General features: G+C 47.5%; 1 protein-coding gene across 1 annotated transcript; it reads right to left on the bottom strand.

Annotated features, from left to right (window-relative positions):
* Nucleotides 11,351–12,483, bottom strand: LOC8067744 (senescence-specific cysteine protease SAG39). Its single transcript, XM_002446088.1, has 2 exons — nucleotides 12,054–12,483; nucleotides 11,351–11,937 (listed from the first exon to the last, which is right to left on the bottom strand). The coding sequence occupies exons 1-2, from the start codon at nucleotides 12,481–12,483 to the stop codon at nucleotides 11,351–11,353; spliced, it is 1,017 nt and encodes a 338-aa protein (XP_002446133.1).

Below are 15,408 nucleotides of genomic sequence, written 5' to 3'. Positions count from 1 at the left end.
TTTCCCGATCCTTGTCGGCTAATCGCCGATTGAGATCGAGCAGGCGCTCTTCCTGAGCACCCATCTCGGCCGTCTTCTCCTCGGCCTCCGACCGAAGACGGTCTAATTCCGCAGCCAGGGTCTTATTCTCGGCCACGATTCCTTCAATTTGGTCGAAGCACCTCTTCCGGTACTTCGCCGTTTTCATTGCGCCCTATAGGAAGCATGTATATTGAAGCCAGAGACGGTGCGTACAAATTTCGAGCAGCGCAAAAGACCACTTACATTAACCTCGTCAACAAGCCGCTTGGCTGCGCGCTCCACCCTCGCGGCCTCTTCCGTCTCCGCGAGTTCTTCATGACCAATGAAATGGTCCCCGCGTTGGCGCCACACGTAAACATGCTGGCGACCATCTTGGGGACGACCTTGGATCTCCTCCACTTCATCGTCGGAGGCCGCCTGGGTCCCTTCGCCCTCCGCACTACCCCCAGCCGTGGTCGCAGCCATCACTGGACCCTGGTCCAGGCCAGGAGAGTCCTTTGGTGACGAGGCCTCTACTCGGGGCGGGGTTGGGACTCTCTCTTCTTCAACAGGCGAGGGAGTCGGAGCTCTATCTTCCTCCTCCGCAACACTGCTCGGGGGAGGCGTCCTCGCAGACTCTCCGTCCCTCGCAGGGGTGCCCGCTCCGGTCCTTCCCGGAGCTAGGTTCTCCTCGGCAGTCTCCGCCACGGCCCCCACCGTGGGCTGCTCCTCGGCATGCTCCTGGGTGGTCTGTGGCGCGGCATCTTCAACGACAACCACGGGCTCGGCCGTCCCCCGGCCAGCAATGTTGTCAGGGTCAACGTCTGACGCCGCGCTAACAAAAAATGCAACATTTAACCAATGTCAAAAGTAGCAGCAACAAAACGCAAAATATATCGAAGTGTGAAATTAAGGTTGAACAACTTACAGATCGGAGCGCCTGTGCGTCGCTGTGAAGAACCTCCACCTGGTCCTACCGGTCGTTGTCGCCGCCCTTGTCTCTCCAACACGCGTCGGCTCGGCGTGTGGCGCAGGAGGATCGCTGGTCATCCGATTAGTGGTGACCGGCGCAACGTCCGGACGACTGCGCAGTCTTCGAACCAACGAGGGTGCCGCCTCCTCCTCCTCGTCGTCGTCGGCGATCCTGACTAGCCGATGACGCTTCGGCGCTTGGCTACTTTCTGCCGGCAGCGCCTCCGCAGGGGACTGATCCACTACCAGTGGCCTTTTCCCCGCTACCCTATCCTCGATGGTCAGGGCGGGACGGTTCTGCTCCTCCTCGCTGCTGGTGTATTGAGGACACCGAGCGTCGTCGTCCTCTGGCGGGTCTATCCCTGCAGGATTTTCCATACTAGGTGCCAGTGACACGTACACTGCGCACCGGTCAACGTCTCCAATCCGCAGAAGAATTCATGACAAGTCATCAACTCGGAGGCCAAGTACTCAAAAAGCAATACTAGTCAATAACATTATTTATTTACCTTAGGAGCTGGTCGCCCCAGCTTGAAGGCGTGCATACGATCACTGCTTTGAACGAAGTTGTCGTCTATAAAGTTGAACAACTCGTTCATCAGCTGCTGCACCTCTGCCTTCTCCAGACCTTCAGGGCTCATCCTGGTCGGGTCCTGGCTCCCCGCATACTCGTATGCCGAGTGTACCCTCCTCTGCCAGGGCATCACCCGACGACAAATAAAGTTACCGACCACTCCTGGCCTGTCTAAGCGGGACCAGTCGATCAGTTTCATCTGGTCGGCCACCTGACCAGTGAAGTCCGGGCGGTCCGTCCAGCTGACCCTCTTCTCGGGGATGTAGCCCACGTCGCAGAACGTGGAGCTGCCCGACTCTTCCCTGATATAGAACCACTTCTTGTACCATTCGGTGAGGGAAGTGTTCCATGGGCAGTTGAGGTACCGGTTCTTCATCCCATCACAAAGATTGAGGTATACTCCACCTGCAATCTTGGAGCCTCCAACTGCTCCTTTCTTTCTCAGACAAAAAAGGTAACGAAAGAGGTCGGAGTGCGGCTCTATTCCAACATAGGCCTCGCACAGATGAATAAAGGTGGAGATAAGAAGAATTGAGTTCGGGTGCAGATTGCAGATCCCGATCTCATAGTAAAGAAGAAGACCCTGGAGGAAAGGGTGGACAGGAATCCCAAAGCCCCTCTTGAAAAAATCTTCAAAAACTACAATCTCACCGGCACGGGGGTCGGGGTAGCTTTCCCCTTCCGGTGCCCTCCAGCCGCCGAGCTCTTGATTGTGGAGTAGCCCCATTCCGACGAGGTCGTTGAGTGACCTCGTGCTGCTCCGGGATTTCTTCCACTACTTTGCCATCAGTTCAGCCCTCTTCTTTGAGTCACTCTTCGCCATGGACGCTGCGGAAGCGATTGTGAGTTGGACGATTAGAGATGGAGGTTGCAGATGGCAGGAATGGTAAGGACAGAAGGTTTGAAGGCCAAGGCAGGGTAAAAGATTACGGGCATGGTGTAGAGTCTTTATAGGCAACGGCTCCACCTCTTCCACTTCCCGCATTCTTGGGAAGTGGGCGGGCCCTGCGGCGGATGCGGCGTTTCGGTTTTCAATAATTACCGGCAGTTAATACGGTGGTTTTTCTGTGGTTTCCTTTTCTTGAACCACGCAAAGAGCGGCTGCACAGTTACCCGACGCACCTTTTCATGCAACTGTCTGACAATACGTCAGGGTGTCTCGTCACATCACGCATTAATGTGGCAAGATGCTTTTTTCCAAAAGAATAAGCAGAATTGCTGGAGGACTGTGTAGACTGCACCGACCGCCGAGCACTATACGCTCGGGGACTAGTCGACCAGTCTACCAGTTTGGAGACTTGGGGACTGCACCGATCACCGAGCACTAAAGGCTCGGGGACTAATCGACTAGTCCACCAGTATGGAGACCTGGGGACCACATTGACCAGTCTGAGTGCTGTACGCTCGGGGACTGGTCGACCAGGTTACTAGTTTGAGAGTTTGGGGATTGCACTGACCACATAGCGTTATACGCTTGGGGACTGGTAAATTAAATTTTTTATACCTTGCTACAAGGCTCATACTTCGTCTTCCAGCAAGCTCGGGGACTACATTGGTACGATGCATCTGGTGACGCATCTCAGTTTTAGAATTTCTATGAAGACTTTTTTGACCCTGGTACCACGTGCCTACGTCACCTACTACCAGGCTCGGGGACTAAGTGGGCACACTTCACCTTGCGGTGAACGTGCTTGCTTTTTGAAAGACTGTACTTTTCATAAAGGTACAGTGGGCACACTTCATCGTGAAAAGAAATATTTTTTCTCAAGAGCACCATGTATTCTTCAAACAACCTGCTTCTTCGATGTCAGTGTTGATCAACTGTCTTTTGAGTTGGTCAAAGCACTGTTGCAACTGTTTGGGCGACTTTCCTGCTTATTGAAGACGTCAAGCCTCACTGGTCGAAGAAGCTCAGGACGGCATGTTACATCACAATACATGGTGCTCGAGGACTAGCTGTGGGGGTATAAACCCCTATACCCTTATGGCTAGACTTGGGCTAGGAGGCTTGGCCCATTACGAGACAAGTCCGAGGCTTGATCCGACTGCTTGGTGTGTCGTGCAAGAAACAAGACGTGTAGATCAAGCAGGATTCTAGTCGGTTAGAATAGGAATTGATATCGAACTATCTATGGCAATTGTAACCGACTAGGATTAGTTTCCAGATCTGTAACCTTGCCCTCCGGACGATATAAGGAGGGGCAAGGGACCCCCCTAAGACATATTATTCTCTCAATACAATCCAATACAATCAGACGCAGGACGTAGGTATTACGCCCACACGGCGGCCGAACCTGGATAAAAACCTTGTCCGTGTCTTGCGTCACCATCAAGTTCGTAGCTTGCGCACCGTCTACCATTAAACTACTACCGTGGGCATACCCCAAGGTAGACTGCCGACCAGCTTTCGTCGACAGTATGCCACCTGACCAAGACATTGAATTTATTATTGAATGAGTACTTGGTACTACACCTATAGCTAAAAGACCATATAGAATAGGGGTTAATGAATTAGAAGAACTTAAGAAATAAGTAAAGGAATCAAAGGAGAAAGGTTTCATTCGTCCTAGTTCTTTACCTTAGAGTGCACCAGCTATTTTTGTTGATAAGCAAGATGGTGGTCAGAGAATGTGTGTTGGTTATCGGTCACTCGATGAAGTCCTAGAATTGATGACTTATTTGATCATTTAAGAGGAGCTTGTGTGTTCTCTAAGATTGATCTGTGTTTTGGTTATCATCAATTAAAGATTCAAAATTCAGATATACCAAAGACAACTTTCACAACAAGGTATGGGTTGTATGATTATACAGTTATGTCTTTTGGTTTGACCAATACACCAGCTTACTTCATGTACATGATGAATAAAGTATTTATAGAGTATCTTGATAAGTTTGCTGTGATATTTATTGATGATATACTAGTATTGTCTAAAAAGAAGAAGAACATGTTGAACATTTGAGATTGGTCTTGCGGAAACATAGAGAGCATACGCTGTATGCTAAGTGTAGTAAGTGTGAGTTTTGGCTGGAAGAAGTTTCTTTTCTTGGTCATGTTGTCTCCTATGGTGGAATTGCAGTGGATTCTAATAAGGTGAAAGATGTGTTGAATTGGAAGCCAACTACACATGTAAGTGAGATTCATAGCTTTCTTACTTTGGCTGTTTATTATCATAGGTTCATTGATGGATTATCAAAACTTGCAAAACCTATCACTGCTCTGTTAGAGAAGAATGCTAAGTTTGTGTGGTCTGATAAGTGTCAAACTAGTTTTGAGGAATTTCAGAAGAGGTTGACACTACACCTGTGTTGGTATTGCCAGATTTGAGTAAGAGTTTCTCCATTTACTGTGATGCTTCTCATCTAGGTTTGGGTTGTGTGGTTCATGCATTTAAAATCTGGAGACACTATTTGATTGGGCACAAGGGTGACATATATACTAATCATAAGAGTTTGAAATATATCTTCACCTAGACAGATCTGAATTTGAGACAATGTTTTTGGTTGGAATTGATAAAAGATTATGATATAGAAGTGCACTATCATCTCGGAAAAGCAAACGTCATGACCAATGCACTTAGCAGGAAGAAATATGCTAATGAGCTTCGGGCAACACCAGTGTCTAATGAGTTGTGTGCTGAATTTGCACATTTGAATCTAGGCATTGTTACTAATGCTATGGAAATAGAAGTGACTCCTACCTTAGAGAAGGAAATATTGAAAGGTCAGTTAGAGCATGAGAAACTAATGGATATAACACAGAATATGGTACTAGAAAAGACACCAGGATTCACAGTAGATGACAATGGTACACTTTGGTTTGGAAAAAGGATATGTGTTCCTAAAGTGAAGGCTATTCGTGATATGATACTACGAGAGGCTCATAAATCAGCTTACTCTATTCATCCTAGTAGTACTAAGATGTATCTAGATCTTAAGGAGAAGTATTGGTGGTATGATTTAAACACGGATGTAGTTGAATATGTTGGTTACTTGTCAAGGAGTGAAAGCTTAACATCAGAGGCCACCTAGACTGTTACAACCAATGAAGATTCCTGAATGGAAGTGGGAAGAAGTAGGTATGGATTTCATTGTGGGATTACCATGTACAAAAAGGGGATTTGATTCGATATGGGTAATAGTGGATTGTTTGACTAAAGTTCCTCATTTTATACCTGTCAAAACTACATATAAGGGAGAGCGACTAGCTGAGTTATACATGGAGAGAATTGTATGTTTGCATGGAGTACCTAAGATTGTGTCTGATAGGGGTACTCAATTCTCATCTCATTTTTGGGAGAGCGTGCATAGTTTCGTGGGAACAAAGTTGAATTGTAGTAAAGCCTGTCATCCACAGACAGATGGATAGACTGAGAGGATTAATATATTGGAAGATATGTTGAGAGCTTGTGCATTATAGGTTGGAACCAGTTGGGATAAAAGTTTGCCATATGAAGAGTTTTCATACAACAATAGTTTTCAGCAAAGTCTTAAGATGGCACCGTTTGAAGCATTGTATGGTCATAAGTGTAGAACACCTCTACTTTGGAATCAAACTGGAGAGACTCAGGTGTTTGAGATAGATGTTCTTAGACATGCAGAACAATTAGTACGGATCATTCAGGATAACTTGAGAGTTGCTCAGTCTCGTCAGAAAAAACTATGCAGATATGCGTATGAGAGAACTAGCATCGTCCGGCTGCTTTATTTCTGACACTCTGACCAACCTCCACTAGGTGCGCCTTTTGGAGGCTTTCTTGGTAGTGAAGGTGTCTGACTTAGGAGGCTGATGAGTGGTCCTCGGAGCCCCCGAGCGCTTGAACTTGGTTGTGGGAATTCTCCAAATGTGTCATGCTCCATGCGTGAGTTTATCGGAGGACTAGGCAATAGTGCCATGCCTGTTGGGTGGCAATGAGGAGCCCCAAGCCTTGGGCAGTCGGGTCACGCTAGGCTCCTACCTGACCTTGGCTCGGACTAGAGGTGGAGACGAGGATGAGGCTTGGGTTGCCATTGGTCGGAAGCCTAGAGCTCGGTAAGCCTCGGTCAGAAGCCTAGGGCTCGGTAAGCCCCTGAGTCCCGAGTAGGGGTCGAGACTACATGTATTTAAAATAGGAAGATCTGGTCTTACAAGTCTACATGTATGGCCTGGACATTTTTATTACAATGTTATGTGATTATTCAAAGAACACTCCAGGCTTCAAGGAACTTTTAAGGAAAATGGACCATAGGACCATTTAATTTTGATTTTGGTGTTTGATGATCAATATGACTGAATTGGACTAATAAATTTACAAATATTTATTTTGTAGTTTAACAGGGTGTACAAATAGTTTGGACTTAGGCAACAATGTGATCCGGATGATCCACGTCTCCAATGGATTTCTTCCCGGTGATACCGAAAAAGGAACCTTTTCGCCATTTTATTTCGAGTTATGAAGATGGGAAAGCGTTTTTCTCTCTGTAAGAACAATGAGTCCAGAGTATGTAACACCCAAAAATTTGCATCTTTTAGAAATAGATAAAATTGATTAATTACGCAATTTTGTGGCATTTAAATCTAGGAATATAACAATTTTTGGGAATATAAAATCAAACATAAGGCTAGATACATGTTCATGTATTCATGCTGCTGCACTTTTATTTTGTGATGAGTGGTTTTGACCAAATTTGAACAATAGTTCAAAACCTTGTGCAAATGGATTTGGAAAATGTTTTTCCGAAAATAAAAGAGGCTCCCCTGATTTTCCCCTCCTTCCCCCATTTCGGCCCGCAGCAAGCTGGCCTGCTCGCCCTCTCTTGCAGGTCGCGTGCACGCCACTGGGCCGACCTAGCTCACTTGCCCAAATTGCACCCGCGCACGCCCTTCTCCCTTTGTGTCCCGCTGACAGGTGGGGCCCACCTGTCGGCACAATCCCCTACCATCCGCCTAACTTGGGCACACGTCGACCGCCTCCTCGCCGCATCGCTCGGCCGCGCTTCACGGTGCTTGATCCGCGCCAAGCGCTCGTGCCCCCTACTTAACCCGCCGCACCCACAGCGCCCCCTCTCCTCGCCCTCGCAGCGCACAAACCCTAGCCGCCATTGGTGAGCTCGGAGCTCACCGCACAGTCGCCGCCTCCCTCTGTCTTCGCCCTTGTTCTTCCCCATGGTGAGCACCCCGGCATCCCCGCTTTCTTCCCGTGCCTCCAATTTCACCTTTGATGGCCTCTAGGGCCTTCCCCCACGAAGTAAGGCGAACCCAAGCCGCCGCTGGCCGTGGCGAGCACCTCATGAGCCCTCCTTGGTCGCGCATTGGGGCTAGGCGTGTTCACCTCCGTCCCCGCTTTCTTCCCCTGCGCTCAGTTTCGAAAGTCGTGGCCTCTAGCGCCCGTTTCACAAGCTTCGGCGAGCTTCACTCTGCCGGGCATGGCCGCGCTGTCGTGCTGGACCCTGTTTCGGTGGCTGCCACCGTTCCCCTCCCCCAGATCAAATCCGGGCTGTCCAAATCTAATCCAACAGCTGCAGAAGGCCGATACCCCTTCGGCTGCGGTTCTTGCTAAAGAGCCCCTCTACTTTTTGCTTTTTGAACCTGCAGTCCAAAGCGCGTTTTGGAAATGCGTTTTCTCACTTTGAAAACGTAATCTTGTTCGGTTTAATTGAAAATACATTTTCTATTATTTACAAGTTTGCCACTGAAAATGATTTGCTTATAAAATGCTCTTTTTGACCCCAATCTGACCCATTCAAATTGCGTTAGATTCGTCTTGGCGAGATCTACTTGTTAGTATCACTGTTCCTTTAGTTTATAACTTTTTAATTTTGTGGTACTAGTTAATTAATTATTCTTCTATAGAAAATCTTAGAAAATCCATAACTTCTACGTTTTGGTTCTGATTTTCGTGAGCTTTATGTCTGTGTGATCGTAGCACTGCGTAGAATGTTTTTATAAACTTTTATATTTATTTACTACTGTGGTGTACTGTTCTAATTATAACTTGTTTGCTTTGTGCATGATTGTGTCCAATTGCCTACGTGTTGTTGATTGTTGTCGCAAGTCCAGACGGTGAGCCGTACGTGGGCGGTCAGCAATACTACTTTGATGACCAGGATCAGCAAGAGAACTACCAGCAAGGCAAGTATAGCATGGGGATTCCTTGTCCTATTTATATCATAGTTAATTACCTAGTCATATGCATGTGTCAGTTTTGATCACCCTTAAGGACATCCTAATTGTCGTACCCTGCACCTTGATTCTCCTATGGGTTATATATATGCATCTGGGTAGATGGCTAGTGCTCAAACTAACAATTGTGAATGGTAACTAATGACTATATGGGATGGATATAAAAGTGAATAGTAACTGGACGATAGGGTGAGGGAGCAGTTGGTGCTCTTGGCCCTCCCTAAAGACTCATCAGTTGGCAAAAGCTGGGTAGTAGGATCTTTCCTAACTTGCTAGTAGTTACCCGAAAGGGCGCAAATGGGGCCTGCCAAGCTGACTATAGTGCGGCCTCTGTTCGTATGTGTATAGCCTGCGCGGAATGTGCCATATGGAAGGGGGCTCTATAATCCTTTGCGAGGGTAACCTAGCGGCTATGAACTTGTTAGGAAAACCTTTGAAAGACTTTATAGTGAACCCTGCCGACCTCCCTAAGAGACTTGCAACCTCGGGCAAACCAAATCACGACTCTCGGATAAATATGTACAAACTCTGCAGAGTATTAAAACTGTTATAACAGTCGTGCTCACGGTTACGAGTGGCCTGGAAAACTGATGGAATAGTGCTCACTTATTTTTGATGTTATCTATGATGATGAGTATAATGATGACTACTATTATGATGATTAATGACATGTGTATAATTGCTGGGGTAATCTTGGGCTTATGCATAATCAAAGGCTAATATAATGCTAAGGTATAGGTTTAATAAAAGTGCTAACCGCAGTAAACCAATGTCAGCCTCTTAAGCCTTATAAACCCATGTTATTCTTGTTAAGTACGAGATGTACTTATGTTTGCTTTATTTTTTTGGATAAAAATCCCGAATGGATAACATATGACAACTGGAATGAGTATTTTCCTGAGGACTTCTAGACTTGTGTACCACCAGTCGATGTCCCTGTGGAGTGGAAGGCTTCATCGAGAGATAGTCTTTAGATCTTCCGCTTTTGTGAGAGTTATTTATTATTGTAATGGATATTTGTTCGTTGTGTAATAAGCATAGTGATGATACTCTGTAATTTGTGAGCTTATGTGTGACTGATCTCTGCGTACACATAAGGTTTATGCATCTTAATTTATCCTTAAATTGGGGTGTGACAGAAAATATGGGAGCCGAGCTCCGCGCAAGATGGCAAACAAATAAATACAAAAATAAAAACAAAAAAACAAAAAATATAAAAAAAGGAAGAAGAAAACAATGCACAACGTGCATGCACAAGGGCGAGAGGTGGACTTGCTGCCGTTCCGCCTTGCATGCTCGCTTGCGACCCTGAGAAAATAGCAGCGCCCGCCCAGCAGCCAGCAGCGCGTAATTTTTTTTTTGCTAAAATAGGTACTCTCTTAGTTCCAAAATGAGTGTCATTCTAACTTTAAATAAATATATATTAATATATATTAATATTTATGGTACATAAATAGTATTACTGGAAAGATCTTAGAGTCTAGTTTTTTAATAAATTTATTTGAAGATATAAATATTTCACGTATTTTCTATAAATCAGATCAAACTTGTAGCATGAAAACCTAAAACGATACTTAATTTAGGACGGAGAGAGTAGTTGCTACTATAGGAACTAGTCCTACAGTACAGAGTAAATGGCTTCCAACATGCTAATGGCTCTATTTGCAGTGTGCGCTATAAATATGAGTTAGAAGTGGCCAAATGGGGTGTGAAGTGGCCGAGAAAAATACAAAGTGAGATGATACTCTATTTATGATCTCCACAATCATAGTGCTTAGAGAAATATTTGGTGATTAGTGTAGGTGCTTTGCGAAGTGCTTAGGTAAGTTCGAGCATCGCTTTGCGCTTGCTCTAGGTGTTAGGCCTAGTGTTTAGTCAGGTTTGCACACCACTTGATCTTAGATGCTTGCGTCCACCCTATTTGTTCTCGACGAGGCTTGTAGTCTTACGAGAGCATACCAACCACGTCTGTAAGAAGGAACAAGGCCCACGACATTTTTAGTCGGAAGCTTGATAGTGAAGACGGCGTGGAGCAGTTTAGGAGAGGATTGCCGCAAGGCACACTGGAGACCCACATGGCGTGAGGAAGGCCCGGGGCTATCCACAGAGTTATCCGACTGAGTGCTTGGTCCTCGCGAGGGGATTCAATGAGAACTTGGGGGAAGCTTGAGTATTTCTCGACATGATAAAAATACCAGTGTCCTCAACGGAAGTTTACATCTCTACCTCATCTTTACCTTCTATATTTATATTGTGTACCTTGGTTATGTACTTACTTTTCTAGCTTAGTTTGATAGGCTAGTTGATGATAGGATTGGAACTTAGGGTGCTTAACTCTTTTGCAGTAGAGATAGCGCAAAACGCCTAGCAAAACCATAGTTGTACTTTATAGTTATTTATTTACAAGCAGAAGTTTAGTTGTCTAATTCACCCTCTCTTAGGCGTCACAGTCGTTTCAAAACTCTATATGGAGCTTTAAGATACTATTTCAAATGTCGATAATGTTTACAAAGTTCACAACATGAAAAAAGTTTACAATGTACAGTACATAAAGAACAAACTGTGTATAGGAGTGCAGAAGGCACACATATAATGATTTCAATTCAAGTTGATGATGTTTTTGGAAGCAAACTATTGGTTGTTTTCTACTCTGTGGGGTAGGAAGGCTTCATGGCAAGGCCACACATTCCCTGTTTGTCAGAAATATCCTTCTCCATCCTTAGGAATCCCTTCTCTCCCCATGTGGTGCCCCAAGAATTCTTCAAAATCCAATACTTTGTGCCATCACTCTCCACGCCATACCCGATGGCAGCAATCCCATGATCTAGCTCAGTGCCACAAGAGCCAGTCATCACACCACCGGAATAAAGCATAAAAGTCCTGTCACTTGCATCGACGGCGACAGATACAGGTTGATTGGCCACGGCCTTCATGAGTGCAGCCTCATCGTTTACTGGCACGTCCTCGTGACCTTTGATGGTTGCAGCGCTCTTTGATCCACCCTTGCACTTGCCATCTACTGCCTTATATGGATAGCTTGACTCGGTGGCGAGGCCTCCATTCTTGATGACGAACTCAAAGGCACTATCCATCCAGCCGCCCTCACAACCCTCGTCCATGCTGTGGGTGTCGCAGTCCACTAGTTCTTGCTCGGAGAGTGAGATGAGGTTGCCCGTGCTCAGCTTCACAATGCCCTCCATGGCAGCTACAGCCGAGAATGCCCAGCAGCAACCTGCAATTATTTATTTGTGTCATTGTACATGTCATCAAAAGAACCTAATCACCATGTATATGTATCTCATCACGGAAAAAATTAATTGTTTCAAGTATGATCACAATTGCACGTACCACATTGGCCTTGGTTTTTGATAGGTGTGACAGCTCCCTTGGTCCTCCAGTCCACAGCTGTCGGAAGTGCGCTGACACTCAAGTTCTCATACTTGAATCCAGTTGTTGGAACCATTTCTGCTGAAATTGGTTTGAAACCTTTGTTTGCTTTGAACTCTTCGGTGGTCAGATCAGCAAACTGGTTGACACCAAGCCAGAACTTGTTTTTCTTATTGGTGTTGAATGACTCGACGAATGCCACATTATGCTTGAACGCCTCAAAACGCCGCGCCTTCTCAGCCGCATCTTTGTAGACACGGCCATACTCAACCATCCAATTCTCGTGCCTTTCGACCATGGCCGCATCGCTCAGCTCACGAGCAGCTAGGACAGAACTGCATAAGCTGGCACAACCAAGGATGGCAAGGAGGAAAGCCTTGGAGGTGACCATGATCTACTCTGCTGCTGTGTTTCTTTTCTTACTGGTTGCTGTGGTTTTGTGTACTCCCTTTTCTGTGGATGTGTGGAAATGAGGAGGCGGGGGCATGTCTTTATATAGACCCGGCCTCCTAATGCCGTAAGTCAGTGAAGGTGTGGTCTTTTTTATTGCAGTTAGTATATACACGAGCTGCAGCGTGCTGGTCAAGTTAGTTACTCATTGTATAATCTTGTTCTTGCAGAATAAACGTATGGTATCTTCTGAGAGTGACCCACAGTCAGCTAGAAATAGGAAAGTAATCCTAGAATGCTGTGTGGAATAGACGAGATGGATTCAGGCATGTAGCCTTGACGTTAAGTGAAGAATTAATACTCATGCCATAGAATCTGACGTCGCTACATACAAGGACCGCAAATCACACACACGCGTGTACATTATTATAACAAGGAGAACTGACCACACAGTAATCACCGGTGTCGCCTACAAAATCAATATTTGTTTGCCTTGTATCCACGTTTAATAATTATTATAAAACTAGCTAGTGTAGCCGCCAGCCAGCTGAAGCAGCCAATCACATGCATAGAAATATTTTGCCTTAGTGATCAATCTATGTTATTTAAAATATGTACAGGAAAACATTTTGTTCAGCATCTTGCAACAAAGCTAATCCAGAAATTACCTCAAAAGCACTCCAGCCCAGATATGTAACATGATCACTGTTTTCTTATTTGCACATAACATAAGAAGGAAAATCAAAGAGCAAGAGGGCTGATATCAGAGATGGAACTGTCTGAAGAATGAAACAGATGCATTGCAGTTGGGGACACAGTTGTGAGGTGTCAAGGGCGTTCAACCCTCGGGTAGCCGGCCCTCGACTACGTAACTCGTAGTCTCGGTCCGTTGTCTTCTCCGGCGGGGTTGCCCCTGCCGCAGGCTTAGTTGAGAGGAGGCAGTGACGGAACCAGGGGGGCTAGCAGGGGCCATGGCCCCCCCTAACTCCTTAAACTTTCTTTAAGAGTACATGCAAAGTTAGTTATTTTTAAGTGATGGAGCTTAAGCCAAGTGTAATCTTCATGCATATCTTCTATACTCGGCCCCCACTATATATTTGCTCTGGTTCCGTCTCTGAGAGGAGGTAGGAGATTAGATGGTAATATCTTTCTTAATTCCCAACTGAACGTCCGTACATAATATATATGGCCCTTGGCCTCAAACCAACCGGAGCAACAGGCTCCTATAATCTAGTAAGTAAAACAGAAAGCTATCTCTACTTTCCTACTCAGCCACTCACGGTGACCACGTCCTGGGCGTCATCGCGCTGACCGCGCTCGCCCACCGCGCGTGTTGCGCGCTCCTCGCTGCGGCACACATCACGGGCCCAGCCGTGCCTAGAATACGCGCACCCGACCATGACATCTCTCCCCCCGTCGAGGAGCAGCTTGTCCTCGAGCTGGAACTCCGGATACTTGGCGCGGAACGGCTCAACATCTTCCCAGGTGGCGGACGCGGCCGACTCGCTCTTCCACTGGACAAGGACTTGGCGAACCCCGCGAGCCAGGCGGCAGCGGACAGCTCGTTCCGGATCCGGAGCAACAGCACCGTGGTGCAGAGGAGGCAGCGGAGGAGGGGTGTCCGGCGCCGGCCCCTGGAACTTCTTGAGCAGCCCGACACGGAACACATCGTGAATGCGTGCTCGGGGCCGAAGGGCGAGGCGGACCGCGACGTCGTTGATCAGCTCGGTGACGCGGTATGGCCCGAAGAAGCGCGGCTTGAGCTTGCCGGAGACGGCCTGGGGTAGAGAGGACGCCGCACGCTGCCGGAGCCGGAGGAGCGCCCAGTCGCCCACCCGATACTCAACGTGATGGTGCACCTTGTCATAGTGCAACTTCTGCGTCTCCTGAGCCTGCTCCAGCCAGTAGTGGATGTCGGCCAGGAACTCTGCACGCTCCTCCATGCTTTTAGCGACCGCAGCCACCCTTGTCTCACCTAGTTCATAGAACCAGAGAGATGGCGGATCGCGCCCGTAGACGACCCGGAAAGGAGTGTCGCGCAGCGACGTCTGGTAGGCGGTGTTGAAGACGTACTCCGCCCAAGGCATCCAGCGAAGCCACTGCCGTGGTCAATCTCCGGTGAGGCAGCGTAGGTACATAATGATGACACGGCTGGTAGGCAGCGTACATACAATATCTGCGAAGAAGGCTTAGGCGATGGATTCAGCGGAGTAGGGATGTGCGAGGGGAATGAAATGGCAATACTTGCTGAACCTGTCCACCACGGTGAGTATGACCGACTTGCCACCGACACGGGGGAGCGCTTCCACGAAGTCGAGGGCGATGTCCGTCCAAACCCCTAGGGCGCCGAAAGGGGAAGCAGGAGGCCAGCAGGGTGTAAATGCTCAGTCTTATAGCGCTGGCAAACGGCACACACGCGCACCAGGTCCTGCACGAGCTGTTTCATGTTAGAAAAATGAAAATCACGCCGCAGCCGGTGCAGCATGCGCTGAACCCCCTCGTGACCGTCGTCATGAACAGCCAACATGATCTCCTGGAGCAAAGGCGAGGCCGGCGGTATGTACAGCCGCCCAGCAAACTACACCATGCTGTCCACGACCGACCAAGACGCCCCACGGGAGCCAGTGCTGATGTCCTCGCGAAGGGCGACAAGGACCGGATCAGTTTGCTGTGCTTGACTGTCGATGAAGTCGAAGCGCGGTGCCGAAAGCGCGAGGAGAGCCCCCTCCACCGTGTCATGCCGGGACAGCGCGTCGACGACGGCGTTTGCTGCCCCTGGCTTGTAGTCGATGGTGAAGTCAAACCCCAGGAGCTTGCCCACCCAATGATGTTGTGGAATGATGGCGAGGCGCTGGTCCAACAAGTAGTTCAAGCTGTAGTGGTCCATCATGACGATGAACTGGCCGCCCCAAAGGTACGGTCTCCA

The sequence above is a fragment of the Sorghum bicolor genome, chromosome 6 (assembly GCF_000003195.3).
Source record: "Sorghum bicolor cultivar BTx623 chromosome 6, Sorghum_bicolor_NCBIv3, whole genome shotgun sequence".
Lineage (NCBI taxonomy): Eukaryota > Viridiplantae > Streptophyta > Magnoliopsida > Poales > Poaceae > Sorghum > Sorghum bicolor.
This window is presented reverse-complemented; position numbering and strand designations above follow the sequence as displayed.

Bases quoted from the DNA above. Each gene is read 5' to 3' on its own strand.
- LOC8067744 (XM_002446088.1), bottom strand. From the start codon at position 12,483: ATGGTCACCTCCAAGGCTTTCCTCCTTGCCATCCTTGGTTGTGCCAGC. The intron at 11,938-12,053 runs GTACGTGCAATT...AAATAATTGCAG, and splicing joins CAAAAACCAAGGCCAATGTG to GTTGCTGCTGGGCATTCTCG.